Below are 16,105 nucleotides of genomic sequence, written 5' to 3' on the forward strand. Positions count from 1 at the left end.
AGCCCATACAGCACTGCCTCATACCGTACTCCCCCCATACACCACTGCCCCCATACAGCACTGTCTGCCCCATACAGTACTCCCCCCATACAGTATTCCCCCCATACACCATTGCCTCCATACAGCACTGCCCCCAAAAAGCAAAGCCCCCTCCAGCACTGCCCCCATACAGCCATGTGCGGGGACACACTTACAGACACGTGTGACTATGCACACAGTAAACACTCCGGGTTGTGGACGTGACATGTATAGTGGGAGGAGTCACATATGGTGGGTGAGTGTGTGTGGGGGGTTCTTCCATTTGGGGGGGGGGGGGGGGTATCCACAAAGCCCACTCAGAGATCAGGAGGGGGCGGGATTATCTGCCCGTCAGAGCTCCTCTTAACCCCGCACACGCTGGACAGAGGCAGCAGCGGCGGCTGAGAGAACTTGTTGCAGAGCGCTGTGTGGCTCCAGGAGATCAGGGGTTAACGGGAGTCCGGCGGCGGAAGTGGTGCGCGCTCCCGGGATCTGCCAGGATCCGCTGTGATCAGTGCAGTGTGGGATCCGCTCTCCCGCTGCCCAGCATGTATTCACCTCGGCCGCGGCTGCTGGGATGGACACCGGGGGGATGCTGAGCTGCCGCCGCCCGCTACCGCCGCTGCTTCTCACAGGCTGGGTCCTAACACTGCTGCTCCGGACTGCGGGGGCGCAAAACGGTGAGCGGGGCCGGGGGTCCCGGTGTGGGGGAGTGCATGTGCGCTATGTCTGCTGCCCACTCTGTATGTGTACGTATGTATACCAATATAGTACATGCACACATATGTATACTGCCCGCTCTGTATGTGTGTATATATATGTGTGTATATATATATATGTGTGTATATATATGTGTGTACCAATATACTGTATATTACATGCATACTCCCCACTCTCTGTGATGTGTGTGTGTGTGTGTATACCAATATGTAATACATACACACACATGTATACTCCCCACTCTGTGTGGAATATATGTGTACATATCACTGCATATATTACTGTGTACATACTTTTCACTCTGTGTTATATATACTCACTCCATAAATACATATCACTGTTTATATAATATGTACACATGCACTAATATACACTTACAACATATATATATATATATATATATATATATATATTAATAATAATATCACTGTTTCCATAATATATATGCACACACTGTTAGTATTTGTGTGTGTAGATCCAGCCCAGCTCTGTACACTGTGTGTGATCTGTGGATGTGATCTATTTCAGGGATTAGATCCCCTGCACGGTTATCCTCCTTCGCTGCAGCATATTGTGATCTATGTTACATGGGAGTAATATAAGGGGCCTCACTCACTAGTTGTGGTTGTAACCCTTTGTTGGCTGCCGGTGCTCTTTGGTGGGCTGTTGTGAAGCCCCCTCAGAACAAGGGTCTTCCATTTAGTGGTGGTGACTGTAATCCCCTCTCTCCATGCCTGTGATACATGTATATAAGCCTTGGTACAGAGATTATATATCGGTGTGATCTTTCAGGAATGGCTCATTGTGTCTATCCGTCCATTACTTTCTGCGCTGCAGCGTACTGTTGCACTGTTACCTATGTGGAATGTGTTCTGTACATTGTATCCTTTTGTGTTTCCCTTATGTTTGTGTCTGTTTTGGTGGCAGTTGAAATATAGATTTTTGTATATATAGTGTAGATTTATGGCCGGGATATCGTGTGTATAACATGCAGTTATTAGTATATATGTTGTGTATATATTATGTATATCACTACTGCTGTTCGATGCTGCAGCAGATTCTCATATTTGTTCCATGTGTATATTTGTTCCATGTGTATAATGTCTTCTACACTTTCATCATTTGCGCTTTCCACTCCACTTTAACCCTTTCCTCTCTTGCTGCTGATGAAATTTATGAAGACCACCCAGAACAATGATTTTGTGTTTTTTTTTTTTTTTTTTTTTTTTCCTTCCATTGTGCAGCAGCATTGACTATAATTGACCCCTTTTAATCCCTGTGATCATTGGGATATAAGACAATTTTATGTAAAAAAAAAAAAAAAAAAAAAAAAAAGGGGGGGGGGTTAGTTTTCAGGCCTAAAATCTGAGTTCATGCATCTGCATTCTCATTACTATGCCCTGTTTGTTGCACGGTGCAGTTAGCCCGGTCCATCTGATCCTGTGCCACACAGTCATGTCTTGTTATTGAGCCTCCAGCGCAGAAGTAGCACGTTACAGTAAGGCAATATTACTCAGTGTTCTGCTGGCCATAAAGAGTGATATTTTGCTAAGTTCCTCATAAGTGGATATTTTACCAATGATTTCTGTGTTTAAAGGGGAATAACCACAAAACTCAGTGATATATTGAATACATTTTTTTTTTTTTTTTTTTGTAGAATTGCTTTCTCCCTCTTGACCATCATTGTTATAGCCGCCATTCAATGTGAATTTTCCACATAGGGCGCAAGAAATATTTAAACGTACAGGAATTTGCTGCTGTCAGATGAGGCTTCCATTGGAAAAATCATCCAGATCATAGCAAATTCAGTGCATGTGTATGTCCCAGCGAGGCCTCATGACGTGTCGGGGATGATGGATCTGTGCTTTGTGTAGTTAAGGGGTCCTGGAGCTGTCAAGATGGGGGGGTACACGTTACTTAAACACCAAACAAATATATTTGTGTGTGTATATATATATATATATATATATATATATATATATGAGAGAGAGTTCCCCTTTAAGAAGAGTTTCAAGTGGTTTGTGGACTTATTAGTTACTGTCTGATGTACGGGAATAAAGTGACAGCGGTATACTGCATTGTGATGTTCCCACAGCTCGTTGTCATTGACTTCTAGCAGAAGACGTGCTGACCCTCAAGGAATCGTCGCCAGTCAGCTTGGTTAACAAGTAAAGTAGAATTAATGTTCTCCAGGCCAGGACGGTATTGATTTCTCAGCATCAGTCTGTGCGCAGATTGCCATAGTCTGAGTTCTCAGACTCCCTAGGGAGGACAGTGTGGCACATGGATGGAGGACGGGGTGGCATGGAGGACGGGGTGGCACATGGATGGAGGACAGGGTGGCACATGGATGGAGGACGGGGTGGCACATGGAGGGCAGCACTGATTGCCCTTACTGTGCAGTGTGGATAATGATTGGTAACACCTTCCATGATTTATTCTTACAGTATGTAAGGATGCACTTCCCATAATTAATAACCTATCATACAATGTCCCACTTTATTGATCAATGATTGCTTCCCTCCCCATTCACCCAAAAAAACTGATTCTCTATTTCCTTTAATCTTATTAATAAGTAATAAACATTTCCTTTTGTCATCATCATTTTATAACATTATCCACAAGCTCTCGTTCCTGATGGCCGACGCTGATCAGTGTTGAATTTTTTTTTTTAATATTTTGCCAGCGACTTTTCTCACCTGGGTACAACATGATTGTTTTGTTTTTTGTTTTTGTTTTGTTTTTCCAATTTAAACCTGATCCTTCTCTCCCCAGACATCATCTGTTCTTTGACCATTGGTAGCTCACATGACACTTTAGGTGTCCATCCGGTCTCTTTGAAATCAGGGGTTCAAGCAACTTTATTGTAATGTATACAGGGCCAGATCCGTTCCATTCAGCATTTATTTCCTAGAGCAATGTGTCCGTTTCTTTACACTCTGTACATGTGATACATTTATGTAGGTCAGGATCAGCCATCCAAAATAAGAGACTCTATTTAACATGGGCGTCTCAAAGACAAAAGCCACACAGTCCATCTCATTGTGCCCCTGCTATGTATGTGCACATTCACCGTGTGGGTCCCTTTATAAAGATCTGCGCTGGACAAGAGATCCCTCCTTTTTGTTACAAGCAGATTTAGCTTAATGTTTGATTGCAAATTTAGTCCATTACATTGTGAAGAAATGTCCACAGCAGATAGGCCGTGCTGGTGATCCACAGTCATTCCAAAGGTGTGTTAGGATGGGGCTGTGTGGCCAGTCAAGTTCTTCACACCAAACTTGCCCAAGGCCTTCCCCAAACATTTTACAAAGCTGGAAGCTACAATTGTTCAAAATGACTTGACTTTGAGATTTCCCTTCACTGGTAGTTGGAGGCCTTGACCGACTCCAGAAAAGCAATCTTTCGGCCATTATCCCTCTTCCGCCAAGCCTTACAGCTCAGACAATGCAGTCAGACGGGAAACGTTCTCCTGACATTCACCAAAACCAGACTTGTCCATCAGATGCCAGATAGAGAAGTGTGATCTGTCACTGCATAAAACATGTATCTGCTGCTCCAGAGACCAGTGGTGGCAGCTTTACCCCACTTCATCCGACACTTGTGTTTGTGCTTGGTGATGTAAGGCTGCATGCAACTGCTCGGCCATGGAAACCCCTGCCATGAATCTCTCGATGTTAGTCATAGGGAGTGTTGAATTTTTCAGTTAGAGCGTTGGTGATCTTTATGCACTCGTTCACCCCGCACTGTCACTTTACGTAGTCTCCACTCTATGGCTGAGTTGTTGCATTTTCTTTCTATTTTTCATTAAGTCACTAATAGTTGAATATTTAGGAAGGAAGTGCTATGAACCGACTTGTTACACCGGTGGCTCCTATTACAGGACCGCTCTGGTATCAGTGAGATCTGTAAAACGATCCATTCTCTTTCAAATATTAGTAATGGCAGGCGGCACGGTGAGGGGCCGGATGTTATACACCGGGGGGCAATGGGACTGAATGAAATATCTGACTTCACTGATTTGAGATGCGTCCCAATACTTTTGCAATATTGTGTATGAACAGGGATCCTCTTGTAAGATTACCTCTTTAAAAGTACTGGTTTTACTCACTTAAACTACACCATTAATTGTACATCTCTGATGGAATAGAGATTGAGCTCTGATCAGAATGTCTTTAGAGTGTGGGATGCAAACCTCCGGCGGCTCTCCACGCCCTCTTCCTGGAAAAAAATGGAGAGCACAATGTGCCCGCCAAGATCTGCCAGCCGGAAAAATATGGAATTTTTCCTGTTGGTTCCTTTTGATCACTGTGATCAAAGTGACAAAAAATAGTAAATAAAATCCCCCTTTGTCACCTTAGTTAAAAATTATAAAATAAAACGAATACATTTTTTTTTTTTTTTTTTTTTTCATACCTTGTAGTTGGGGTTAGGGTTGGAATTAGAATAGGTTTTATTTTTTTCCAAAAGTTAAAAAAAAAAAAAAAGTGACGATATTGACACCTAGTGTTAAATGCAAGCGCTCGCTACTCGAGTTTGCATCGAGTACTCAGGTATGCACAAAGTATCGCGGATCCCCCCCCCCCCATTGCATACCTGAGCACCCTATGCAAACTGGACTAGCGAGCACTTGCGCTCTACCCTAACAACAACATGTTCAATAGGACAACCTAATGGTTTCAAATTCTGTTTTCCTGTGGGTTCAGAATGATCACTATACCCCTGGATAAAATCCTTGAGGGGTTTGGCTTCCAAAATGGGGTCACTTGTGGGCAGTCTCCACTGTTAGCACATCAGGGGCTCTCCAAACGTAACATGGGTTCCCTCTAATTTTTCCAGCAAATTTTACGTTCGAAAAGTCAAATGACGCTCCTTCTTTTCTGAGCTCTGCCATGCGCCCAAAATGTAGATTTCCCCCACATATGGGTTATCAGCCTATTCAGGAGAGACTGCACAACAAATTTTGTGGTCCATTTTCTCTTGTTACCCTTGTGAAAATAACAAAATTTGGGTCTACAGTAAAAAACATTTTTTTTTTTTTTTTTTCTTCCTCATTGCTTCAGTTCCTGTGAAGTACCTAAAAGGTTAATTGGGTATTTCCTGTCATATAGGCCACTCAAACTCACTTCAAATGTGGTGTGGTCCGGGGAAAAAAAAAAAAAGTGTAAATATTGTTGGAAAAATGAGAAATCGCGGGTCATCTTTTAACCCTTAACTTCCTCACAACAAAAATTGTTTAAAAATTGCTGATGTAAAGTAGACGTGGGAAATGTTATTTATCAACTATTTTGTGTGATATGACTCTCTGATTTAAGGGCTTAAAAATGAAGTTTGAAAATTTTTGCCAAATTTCACAAATAAAAGCAAGTCATATTGAACAAATTTTTCCGCTATCATGAAGTGCAAACTGTCACTAAAAAACAGTCTCCGAATCATTGGGATCCGTCGACACATTCCAGAGTTATTACTACATAGAGACAGTGGTCAGAATTGTATAATTTGGCTTGGTCACTGAGGGGGTTAATTTTTACCACAAGAAAACACAGCATACTGTTTTTTTTTTGTTGTTTTTATATATAATACTACTCCCCCCAAGTGACACTCAATTGGATACCAAACAGACCCCATTATAGTCAATAGGGTCTGTCTGACGCCGTTTATGTCCATTAATAAAATGGATCCATTCCACCCCCACGAGTCTTCTCTCCCTTAACAAGAGCAGAAAAACAGAACTCCGATCGCAGGTGTGAACTCATCCCAGCTTCTGCTATTTTAATGCAAAAGCTGAAGCTTTAGAAAAAATGTCCGTTCTCCCACCGTGCATTTGGTCGTTATTCATGGCCTGATCAAGTGGCTGTATCTTTAGTCAGTGGGATAATGTCGGACGTTTCCTGTAACGTCTATCTGTTAGCCTGACAATTTCTGGCATTCATTCTGCAATGTACTTAGCAATGAATGTAGGTGACGGGGGAGCGAGGGTTATACACCGCACTTACGTTACAGCATGGCGTCCATTGATCGCAGCGCTGGCTGTACAGTTCACTCTGCTGTGGAACAGGTTGGATTTTACTTTACACACGCAAGGCTAGGGCTCCATGGTAATTGTAGCCACACGACTGCTCAGACAAGTTGCACAACTAAGATCACTTGCCGTCACTCCACTATTTTAAAGCCTATAACTTGGCTGTAAGAACTGCCAAATTGTTGACAGGTTTCATGCAAAACAGATTGTCCCTTCTGTTTTCACTTTGAATTACGTACAAAGTTGTTGCTTCCGGCAGTGAAAAATCCAGAAAGTGACTTGTGTTTGTGTCGTTGCTCTAAATGCAGGACTATTGACATGGGGGGGGGGGTTTTGGTGAAATCCATTGACAGCTGAATTTAGGCTTGTGGCCTATTCTCGAATCTGCAGCGTGCCCCATCAGTGCTGGGACTGATGCTGGTGGCCCTACCTCTTGTGTCATGTAGTGAAGTCAAAGCTTTTAGCACTACTTTGACATGTGCCACAGAGACTCTTCCACAGTTATGGAGTCCGAGCTCTTAGAAACAATTTTCAGGATCTTGCTGCTGCTCTGTATTTGGGAAGCAGTGCCTCTGGGGAGAACACCTCCATCATGCTGGAGAACAAGTAGATGGGGGAGCAGCGTCCCGGAATTTTCATCCCAACATTGAATTATCAATGTGGTAAGTGCGCTGCAGTGCTCATGTCCCATGGGCCCGCCGACTGTTTCGTAACCCATCCATGCTTTTAGTCCATTTGTAAATAGGATAATCACTGGGGTGTTGTACGTTAGCCCATCTGTCCATCCCTTAGCTTAAGGACCAGCTGGCAAAGAAACTGTTTTCTGACCATTTTTTGGTATGTGTTTGAGATGTAAGTTTACAGCACCTTTTGTCATGGGACTACCACTTTACAGGTGTCTTCTGGAGAGGCGATGCTTCTTCACTTCTGCAGTCAGCTCGGTCAGCAGCTCTCCTCTGTGTCCTTCAAAAAAACGCAGCAACAGGTCATAGGTCTTTCAGGACTGACCCTTATGGGATTATCATCTATGAGACAGCCCCCTTATTTGTAAGCCAGCATGTCAAGCAGCGTCTCCAACTCGGGGAAAGCAACTGTTTTAGTAAAAAAAATTTTTTTTTTTTTTTTTTTTTTTTTAATATATGCAAGGGAATGTTACTCAGTTGAATGGCCATCTATAATAATACAGTGATGGCCAGGTCCACCATAGACTGAGCCGATCTCCTACAGTCGCTCTTAACGCTGGCTCATAAAGCGGTGGTCCTGAGCAAGAGGTCCAGCTCTGATCCCAATATGCCCCAAAAAACCTTGTTTACAATCATATTGCTGCCATATTCTTATTCCATATTATGTCCACAATTTCAGACCCAACTCGCGACCAAGTCCATCATATATACGTATGATGCTGTTTGTTCCGTCACAAGACCCAAGGTCTGGACTTCCATCTTTGCCATGATGACTGGATGTTTCCCTGAACTATTTTTTTTCCCCATAAAGATGTCTGATGGCGCACACTTGCATCCGAGTGCTGTCCAATTCTCACTGAGTTTTGCTAGAAGAAGGTTGAGAAATGTCCCTTTTTTATTTTTTTATTTTTATATATGTGAAATGCTAGATTCACACTTATACAATACTCCATGTTTTCTGACGGGAAACCCTGACAGAGCCATCACTTGACTGTCCACAGCGTCTCCATCACCTTCATTATCTGGCCTCTGTCCTGACAAGAATAAACTTTTTCTGATATGCCCGAAAACCTGGCACATCTTTACATTCTTAAAAACTGATGTCTGAATGGGGACAAAACACACAAGCTAAAATGTTTAGCAGATTTACTCCCTTTCTCTTGTTCTATCTCCACCTGTTTATCCCTACAATTTATCTAGTCACTCATGGATTTTGTTTTAATCACTCTTTTCCCTCTTCTCCCAATGAATTGCATTGTATTCAGTGTAAATAGGGAGCACTGCTCTTTCTAATTAGTACATGGGCCCCTGAGGGACAATTTAGTTAATGAGTAGACACATGTATATAGTGTTGCCCATAAACGCCAGGGTTGATGAGCGCGGCCGCTGTGCTCTGCGACGGCTTTATAGTACAGTACAATTTCATCCATTTACTGTAGCCGAAGTGGCTGCTTATTATTATGGAGCTTATTATTAAAGGGGTTGACCACTACCTTTTTATTGATGGCCTATTCTTAAGATCGGCCATTCATACCTGATCAGTGGGGTGCGACAATCGGAAGTTCTCGGATGCTGGCGGAACACAGCAGCCCCGACATCTCTACAGTGGCCATAACCCGGTAGGGCAGATCGACACTTTATTCAAATGAATACGTGGTGGACCTGCAATAATTCTCCACCGTGACCACTATAGTTTTGACTGAGCTGCAGTACTCAGCAGCATCCAAGAACTTTCAGTTGTCTCTGAAGCCCGACATATATCTCTGAGGCTGTCATACTCTGATCGGGAGAGACACGGCCGGTCTGTGCTTGGACCGATTTGCAGGGACATTTGAACCTTAATATAGTGTTTTGTTTTTCTGCAGGATGGCTAATGTTGATTAATCTACAGAAAAAAAAATTGTGCAGAGGACCCATCACTAGGGATGGGCGGACCGATTGAAGTTCAAGTTCTGGTACGTGACCCAAACATTAGGAGGTTTGGGTACTGGAACAGTATCTGAACTTCCGCCAGAAACCAAACCCCATTAAAAAATGTGGTTACCCAAACTGGTAAGAAAAAAAAAAAAAAAAATTCTCTCTCTCCACCACGGACTTACCCCAAACATTGCATAAAGTCCATGGTCGGCGTTCAGACCTGAACAGTCACTGTCCGGTACGAACGCTGAACATTTCTGTTCAGGTTCGCTCATCTCTAGCCATCAGTATTAGCTAAAACATGTCTGAAATGGTCGCCTTTACAGGAGACCTATCACGTTTTTATTACTTTTGTTGCTTTATATGGTGTAAATGCTGCTGTTCTTCTGCATCTTGCCATGGTTTTTGCTTCTCTTCCAGCACTTCTCCATTTCTCAGCTATGACCCTCCTGTTCACTGTATGTAAGTTTGAGCTAGTTATACAATAGGGTTTGATTCCCACGAAGACTCTCACAGAGAAGTATTGATGACCACCCCTTTGGCTAACAAGTGTACATTTACCCTTGGGGGAAGAGGGGGGGGGGGGGGGGGGGCCTATTTTAGAGCAAAAAAAATGAATGGAGGAGAAAAAAACATTGCCAGATTTAGAAAAGTGACGTGTAGGATAAGTTCACACTAGGCTGTTTTTTGGGGGTTTTTTTGTTTGGTTTTTTTGCGTGCTTTTTTTTTTTTTTCCAGCGAAACCTGATCTCTTGGCAGGAAAGAAGCGGCAGAAAAAAGCAGGTTTTTGTTGCGATTTTTGGCATGCTCAATTTGTCTCTTGTGCATGCTGATAAACTTTAGTGTTGGGGGAAAAAAAAGTCCTATTCTATAGTATCAGGTTTTGACACAAAAAACGCAGCAAAACCTGATACTTACATTTTTTTTCACCACCCATTCATTTCAGTAGGTGAAAAAACACTGAAAGTGACCTGCTCCGTTGTGCAAAAAAACAATCGGAGCTCAAAACCCTGATGACAAAAAAACAAGCTGTGTTGCTGAGATTTCTGAAATCTGATAGTCTGTGTAAAACGCAGCTGAAAATTTGCATAAAAAGCTGCAAAAAACACCCAGTGTGAACTTTGCCTGAGGACAGTTAAGTAATAGATAATTAAAACATTTAATGGGGGGAAAAAACCCATACCCTGGTGATTATTGAGAGCGTTATGAGTGATGGTCATGTTATACATGCAGTAAACTCCATACTCATCAGTTATGGAGGGAGCCCTGGGACCAGCTGACACTCGGGTCAGAAAGGCAAGGAGTTGGCAGAGCGCAGTGCTTCGTCGTGAGCTGGTTTGGCATTATTCAGCATGTATATCAAAGGGAAACACATCAGATTGTGGAGTCACAACGGCAGCTGTGCCCAGTTCTTCTGGTTAGCATTTGGACTTTGTCCCCCTTTCCTCACCCTGCTGGGTAAGGCCCATGATTCAGGCCTTGTGCACTTGATGTTGGAATTTCTCCCTACATATTTATTTATTTTTTTTTTTTATTATTACTTCCCTTGTTAGTTTGCCGCAAGTTTCTGGCTGTGTGAGATGGAGGAGGAAGCTTATACAACACAGGCTGTGCAATGTGAGAAAACACCCAAAAGTTCAGCTCTGCGGTGATGGTGCTGCTGGAACAAGGGAGGCACTTAAAGTGAAAACTACACAGACTGCAGTTATGTGCACAGATCGATCAGTAATGGCGCGTTCAGTGCGCATAGGCTGCCATTGTTCTCGACACAGCTCCTGTTTACACAGGATTATGTGCAGACCAAAAAGATCATTTCACCCGACGAATGAGTGTGTGTAATGCAGTATAACTGCACTATAAAGGCCCAAATACACATTAGACTATTGTCGGCCGAGCCTGTAAGTTCATCCTACAGTCTAACATGTACGGGGGTCACTGGGCAGCTGGTGGTTGGGCGTGCCTGATCGACATCTCTGATTTCGCACTGCAAATCACATTGTTCTGCCAGTGATTACTGAGAACACAGGAGCGCTCTGTGAGCGAGCATTCTTGTGCATGGGAGAGCCGGCTGACATGGCTGTCGGTCAAAGCATCATTCGGCTGACCGCCATCTAATGTGTATGGCCAACTTAAGGTTGCTTGTACCCTGAGAGATATCTGACCTGTCCTGTCCCAACTGCATTTGTGTGTAAATGGCCATCTAACCTGACTGAAATCTGTCTCATTTGTCAGAGGACTGATCAGGCGTGCTTAAAAATCTGAAAGACAAGGTCGAGTAGGGAAAGGGTCTAACTACCACAGATTTGGATAATGGGGCTACCTGTTGGCGTAAAAGGAAAAACATTGCCCTCCGCAAAGCTATGAGCTGAGTGACCCATGACTTATTTTGTAGGGCAAGCAGGGGTTAAAATAAATATGGGCCCAGCCTCTGTGGGGTCAAAAGTTTATAGGGGGTTGGACAGTAAAGGGGGATGTTTACTGTTGAGCAGGGTTTATCTGTCTGAGAACCGTGGGGGCTAGAAATGCGGCACAAGGCATCAAGAGCAAAGGGAGCTCTGGGAGTCTGGGCTCATAGCTGACCAAGGTTAGCCATTCCCCTTAGGGTATGGCTCCACGGTACGGAGGGGTGGCGGTATCGCCGCAGCGGCGAAGCCGCTCGGCGCTAAGCCCCGCCCCCTTCCTGGGACGCGATCATGCCGGATGTGTTAACTCTTCACATCCGGGATGATCGCTCGCTCCCATAGGGCCCTGTGATATGCCTTGCGGGGACGCTGCGTCCCCGCAAGGTGTACGGACATGCTATCTGAAAAGACGCGCAGCATGTCCGGAGTCGCAGGGCCGCCGCGTGCGGGTTTCCACGCAGAGTGGAGACGGGATTTCATACAATCCCCTCCACTATGCTGGAACATCTGGACGCTGCTTTTTTGACGCTGCAGCTCTTTTCAGCGTCAAAAAAGCAGCGTTTCCTGACCGTGGAAACATACCCTTATATAATCTGTGTCCTGACTGACACACATTGTCAGAGATAGCTTTTGCTGCATGGCTGGGAGGATAGTAGTTGGTGGTTATAGAGTAGGTGTTTGGTGGATTTATCTGTGACTGTTGCTTGGTTTAGTAAGTGTGATTCCCTTTCCTTCTCCTACTTTGTTTTTTTTTCCCATCCTCCACTTCCCGTTGCATTCCTCTTATGTGAGTATATTTGTATGCCTGGTATTTTCCCGTTTGTGTTACCTTGATTAGTCTGTTTGATGTAATACGGTGCACTGCTACTCCCCTCTTCCCTGAGTGGGGGAAGGGTACAGATTCAGGGGATAAGGCAAGGTACGTGGCCCTGGCATCTTCACCTTCAGAAGTAATCCAGGGAACAGGGCGAGCTAGGGCGCCCCTAGCGTTAGGGACAGGGAAGGAGCCCCTGGTCCCGGGTCACCCGACAAGTTATGACAGGTGCTGATGCTATAAAAGGGGGATGGTTGGAAGGAAGCGTCTACAATACCGCAGTCATGGCTAAATCTGAACGTCCATATGGATAGCACAGTGGTTTAGTGGTTAGCACTGTTGCTTTGCATCGTTGGGGTCCTGAGTACAAATCCCACCAAGGAGTTTGTATGTTTTTCCCGGCGTTTGTGTGCGTTTTCTCCGGTTTCCTACCCCGCTCAATGTGAATATAACCTGTATATTATAAAGGGTGCTGCTAGGTTATATTCACATTGAGTTACCAAGAAAAGCACCTGATGTGTAATAACACAGTGGTTTTTTTTTTCCCTCAGGATCCTGTCCATTACACAGACTGGAGCACTAGGTCATACTTCATATGTTGACATCTACAGTTGTGTAGGACCCAGTAAATGGCGCGGTTTTGCCCTCACCAGGCTAATGTAGAGGAGAGTGAGTGTGTGATACCAATTTCAAAGGGTACTGATCATTTCAATACAAGGTGAAAACCTCCCAAAAATGTTGCCATTTTTCCATTAAAGGGATGGTCCACTACTCAGACTACCCCTTCTCAATCTGAATGTTAAAACGCTTAACACTGACGCTGGGACTTCCTGCTGGGGGAGGGGGCTGGAGAGCTGCTCTTAGACATACTTTACTTTTCATGGTAATAGCACTAGAAATTATCAGTCACTGCAGAATTATATCACTATTTTGAAAGCTACTGTGAAAGTGAGAATTGAACTCTGTAGTGCTGGGATGGCAGGATTCCTTGTATGCTACTTTTGCTGCTGTGACCTTTTTAGTGCAGGCTCCTAAAACTGTAAACCCCGGTAGGAGCTGCCAGCCTCGCTGTTTATGCACTTACTCATTGCTTCTTGCGCTGAGCCATGAGCTGCACTATTCTGGATGTTGGCGGCGATTGATGGTTGTTTGGAGTCCACAGGAGAGTGCTGCTATTAATGAGCTCATCTTAAAGCCTCCAACTCCTTGTGGCATTACCATTTCTGAAAAGCTTAAAGGGAATCTGTCACAAGGTTTTTTTTCTGCCCCATCTGAGAGCAGCATGATGTAGGGGCAGAGTTCCCGATTCCAGCAATGTGTCACTTACTTGCGGCCACAAACTGTGCTTGCGCAAGTGACACTGCCGCGGTGCCTTATGGAATTCGGGGACAGCGGCCAGAAGTCCCAACTGGCGATTATTATATTAGATGAATTACCGTATATACCAGAGTATAAGCCGAGGCACATACTTTTGCCACGTAAAACTGGGTAAACTTATTGACTTGAGTATAAGCCGGGTGGGTATTGTCCACTCATCTCTGTCCTGCTATGCGTGGCTCTCCCGTCCTGTCCTGCTATGCGTGGCTCCCCCGTCCTGTCCTGCTATGCGTGGCTCCCCCGTCCTGTCCTGCTATGCGTGGCTCCCCCGTCCTGTCCTGCTATGCGTGGCTCCCCCGTCCTGTCCTGCTATGCGTGGCTCCCCCGTCCTGTCCTGCTATGCGTGGCTCCCCCGTCCTGTCCTGCTATGCGTGGCTCCCCCGTCCTGTCCTGCTATGCGTGGCTCCCCCGTCCTGTCCTGCTATGCGTGGCTCCCCCGTCCTGTCCTGCTATGCGTGGCTCCCCCGTCCTGTCCTGCTATGCGTGGCTCCCCCGTCCTGTCCTGCTATGCGTGGCTCCCCCGTCCCGTCCCGTCCTCTGTCCTGCTATGCGTGGCTCCCCCCGTCCTGTCCCGTCCTCTGTCCTGCTATGCGTGGCTCCCCCCGTCCTGTCCTGCTATGCGTGGCTCCCCCCGTCCATAATGTGAGCCATGCATACTACCAGGGAAAGGGGGGAGCCGAGCCTTGCAGCCTCAAACTGCGCCTGCGCAAGTGACACTGCCGCGGTGCCTTATGGGATTCGGGGACAGCGGCCGGAAGTCCCAACTGGCGATTATATAATAGGATGGAGCTCTATAACCCCCGCCCTCACAATTGATTGGCAGTGTACACAGAAAGCCACCAATCCGTGGAGTGGACGGGGTTATTCAGAGGTCGTGAATTTGCTTGACTACCTGGCAGCAGGCCAAGTAGTCCTCTTAATGATAATCTCCTGCTGAGACACATCGCTGAAATCAGGATATCTGTGTTTATATTATGCTGCTCTCACATTAGGTGGCAAAAACCTGCTGATAGATTCTCTTTAAGAGCAATTTTGACCTCATCGGACACATCCATTCCCGATTTGTGCACCACTGACTCTCCGCCTGGACTAAAGGTCGCTAGCGAGATCGCTGCTGAGTCACAAGTTTTGTGACGCAACAGCGACCTCAGTAGCGATCTCGCTATGTTTGATACGTAGCAGCGACCAGGCCCCTGCTGTGAGATCGCTGGTCGTGTCGGAATGGCCTGGACCTTTTTTTGATCGTTGAGGTCCCCCTGGGTAGCGCACATCGCTGTGTTTGACACCTTACCAACGACCTCGTTGACTACAACGTCACACAGGACGTCCCTCATCGACGTCTGAATCGTCATAATAGCTGCCATGTGACAGGGTCACAACGACCAACGACATCGTTGTACAGATCGCTACAGGTCGCCGCATCGCTGCTGCGTCGTTGGGAAGATCTCACTGTTTGACATCTCACCAGCGACCACATAGCGACACAGCAACGATCCCTGACAGGTCGTATCGTTGTCGGGATCGCTTTAGCGTCGCTAAGTGTGACGGGGCCTTAAGCTAGTGAATCAGGCAAAGATTAGCCTGCTAACATGCACCCTATTATTCCTGGGTGGGAACTAATCAGAATAGGGTTCACCTTGTGGCTCGTTCACACAGTGGTCAGGACTCGCGCTACACTGAGCCTATGAGCCAGTCGGACCGGGGCAACGTTTTGCACTGTAGCATATAACATTGGGACTAGAACAGAAGACAGGGACTACATCCTTTATTTGGTGCCACCATATACGTCGCTCTGGGATGGGTAAAGAATCCAGCCATGTTTGGTGTGTTGGTAGTTACATGACGCAGGGATACTGATCGCTAGTGAAATGGTCGCTTGTGTCACCAAATAGTAAGTTTGCGTCTCCATTTTAATGCTTAGGAGCCTAATGATTTTTTTGTTTTTGTAAAGTGGCTTTTCTGGATTCAAAAAAGATTGTGCTTTCTTACAGAAGCGGTGCCACACTGTGTCAGATGGTGGTGGCTGGTACTGCAGCCCGGGTCCATTGAGTGAATGACTTGTAATAACAAATGTAACACTGTTTTGGAGAGAAAACATTATTATTTTTTCAATTGTGGACAACCCCTTCTGGCCTTGTGCTTTTCTGCATAG

At 45.3% G+C, this 16,105-nt stretch overlaps 1 protein-coding gene across 1 annotated transcript in view; it reads left to right on the plus strand.

Annotated features, from left to right (window-relative positions):
- The first annotated feature begins 354 nt into the window (after window positions 1–354).
- DCBLD2 (discoidin, CUB and LCCL domain containing 2) overlaps window positions 355–16,105 on the plus strand; it is an 89,718-nt gene continuing 73,967 nt past the window's right edge. Inside the window, exon 1 of the mRNA XM_077294129.1 lies at window positions 355–698. Coding sequence (XP_077150244.1) covers window positions 596–698 — 103 coding nt within the window. The 5' untranslated portion in view covers window positions 355–595. The remainder of the gene's footprint in view (window positions 699–16,105) is intronic.

The sequence above is a fragment of the Ranitomeya variabilis genome, chromosome 3 (assembly GCF_051348905.1).
Source record: "Ranitomeya variabilis isolate aRanVar5 chromosome 3, aRanVar5.hap1, whole genome shotgun sequence".
Classification (NCBI taxonomy): domain Eukaryota; kingdom Metazoa; phylum Chordata; class Amphibia; order Anura; family Dendrobatidae; genus Ranitomeya; species Ranitomeya variabilis.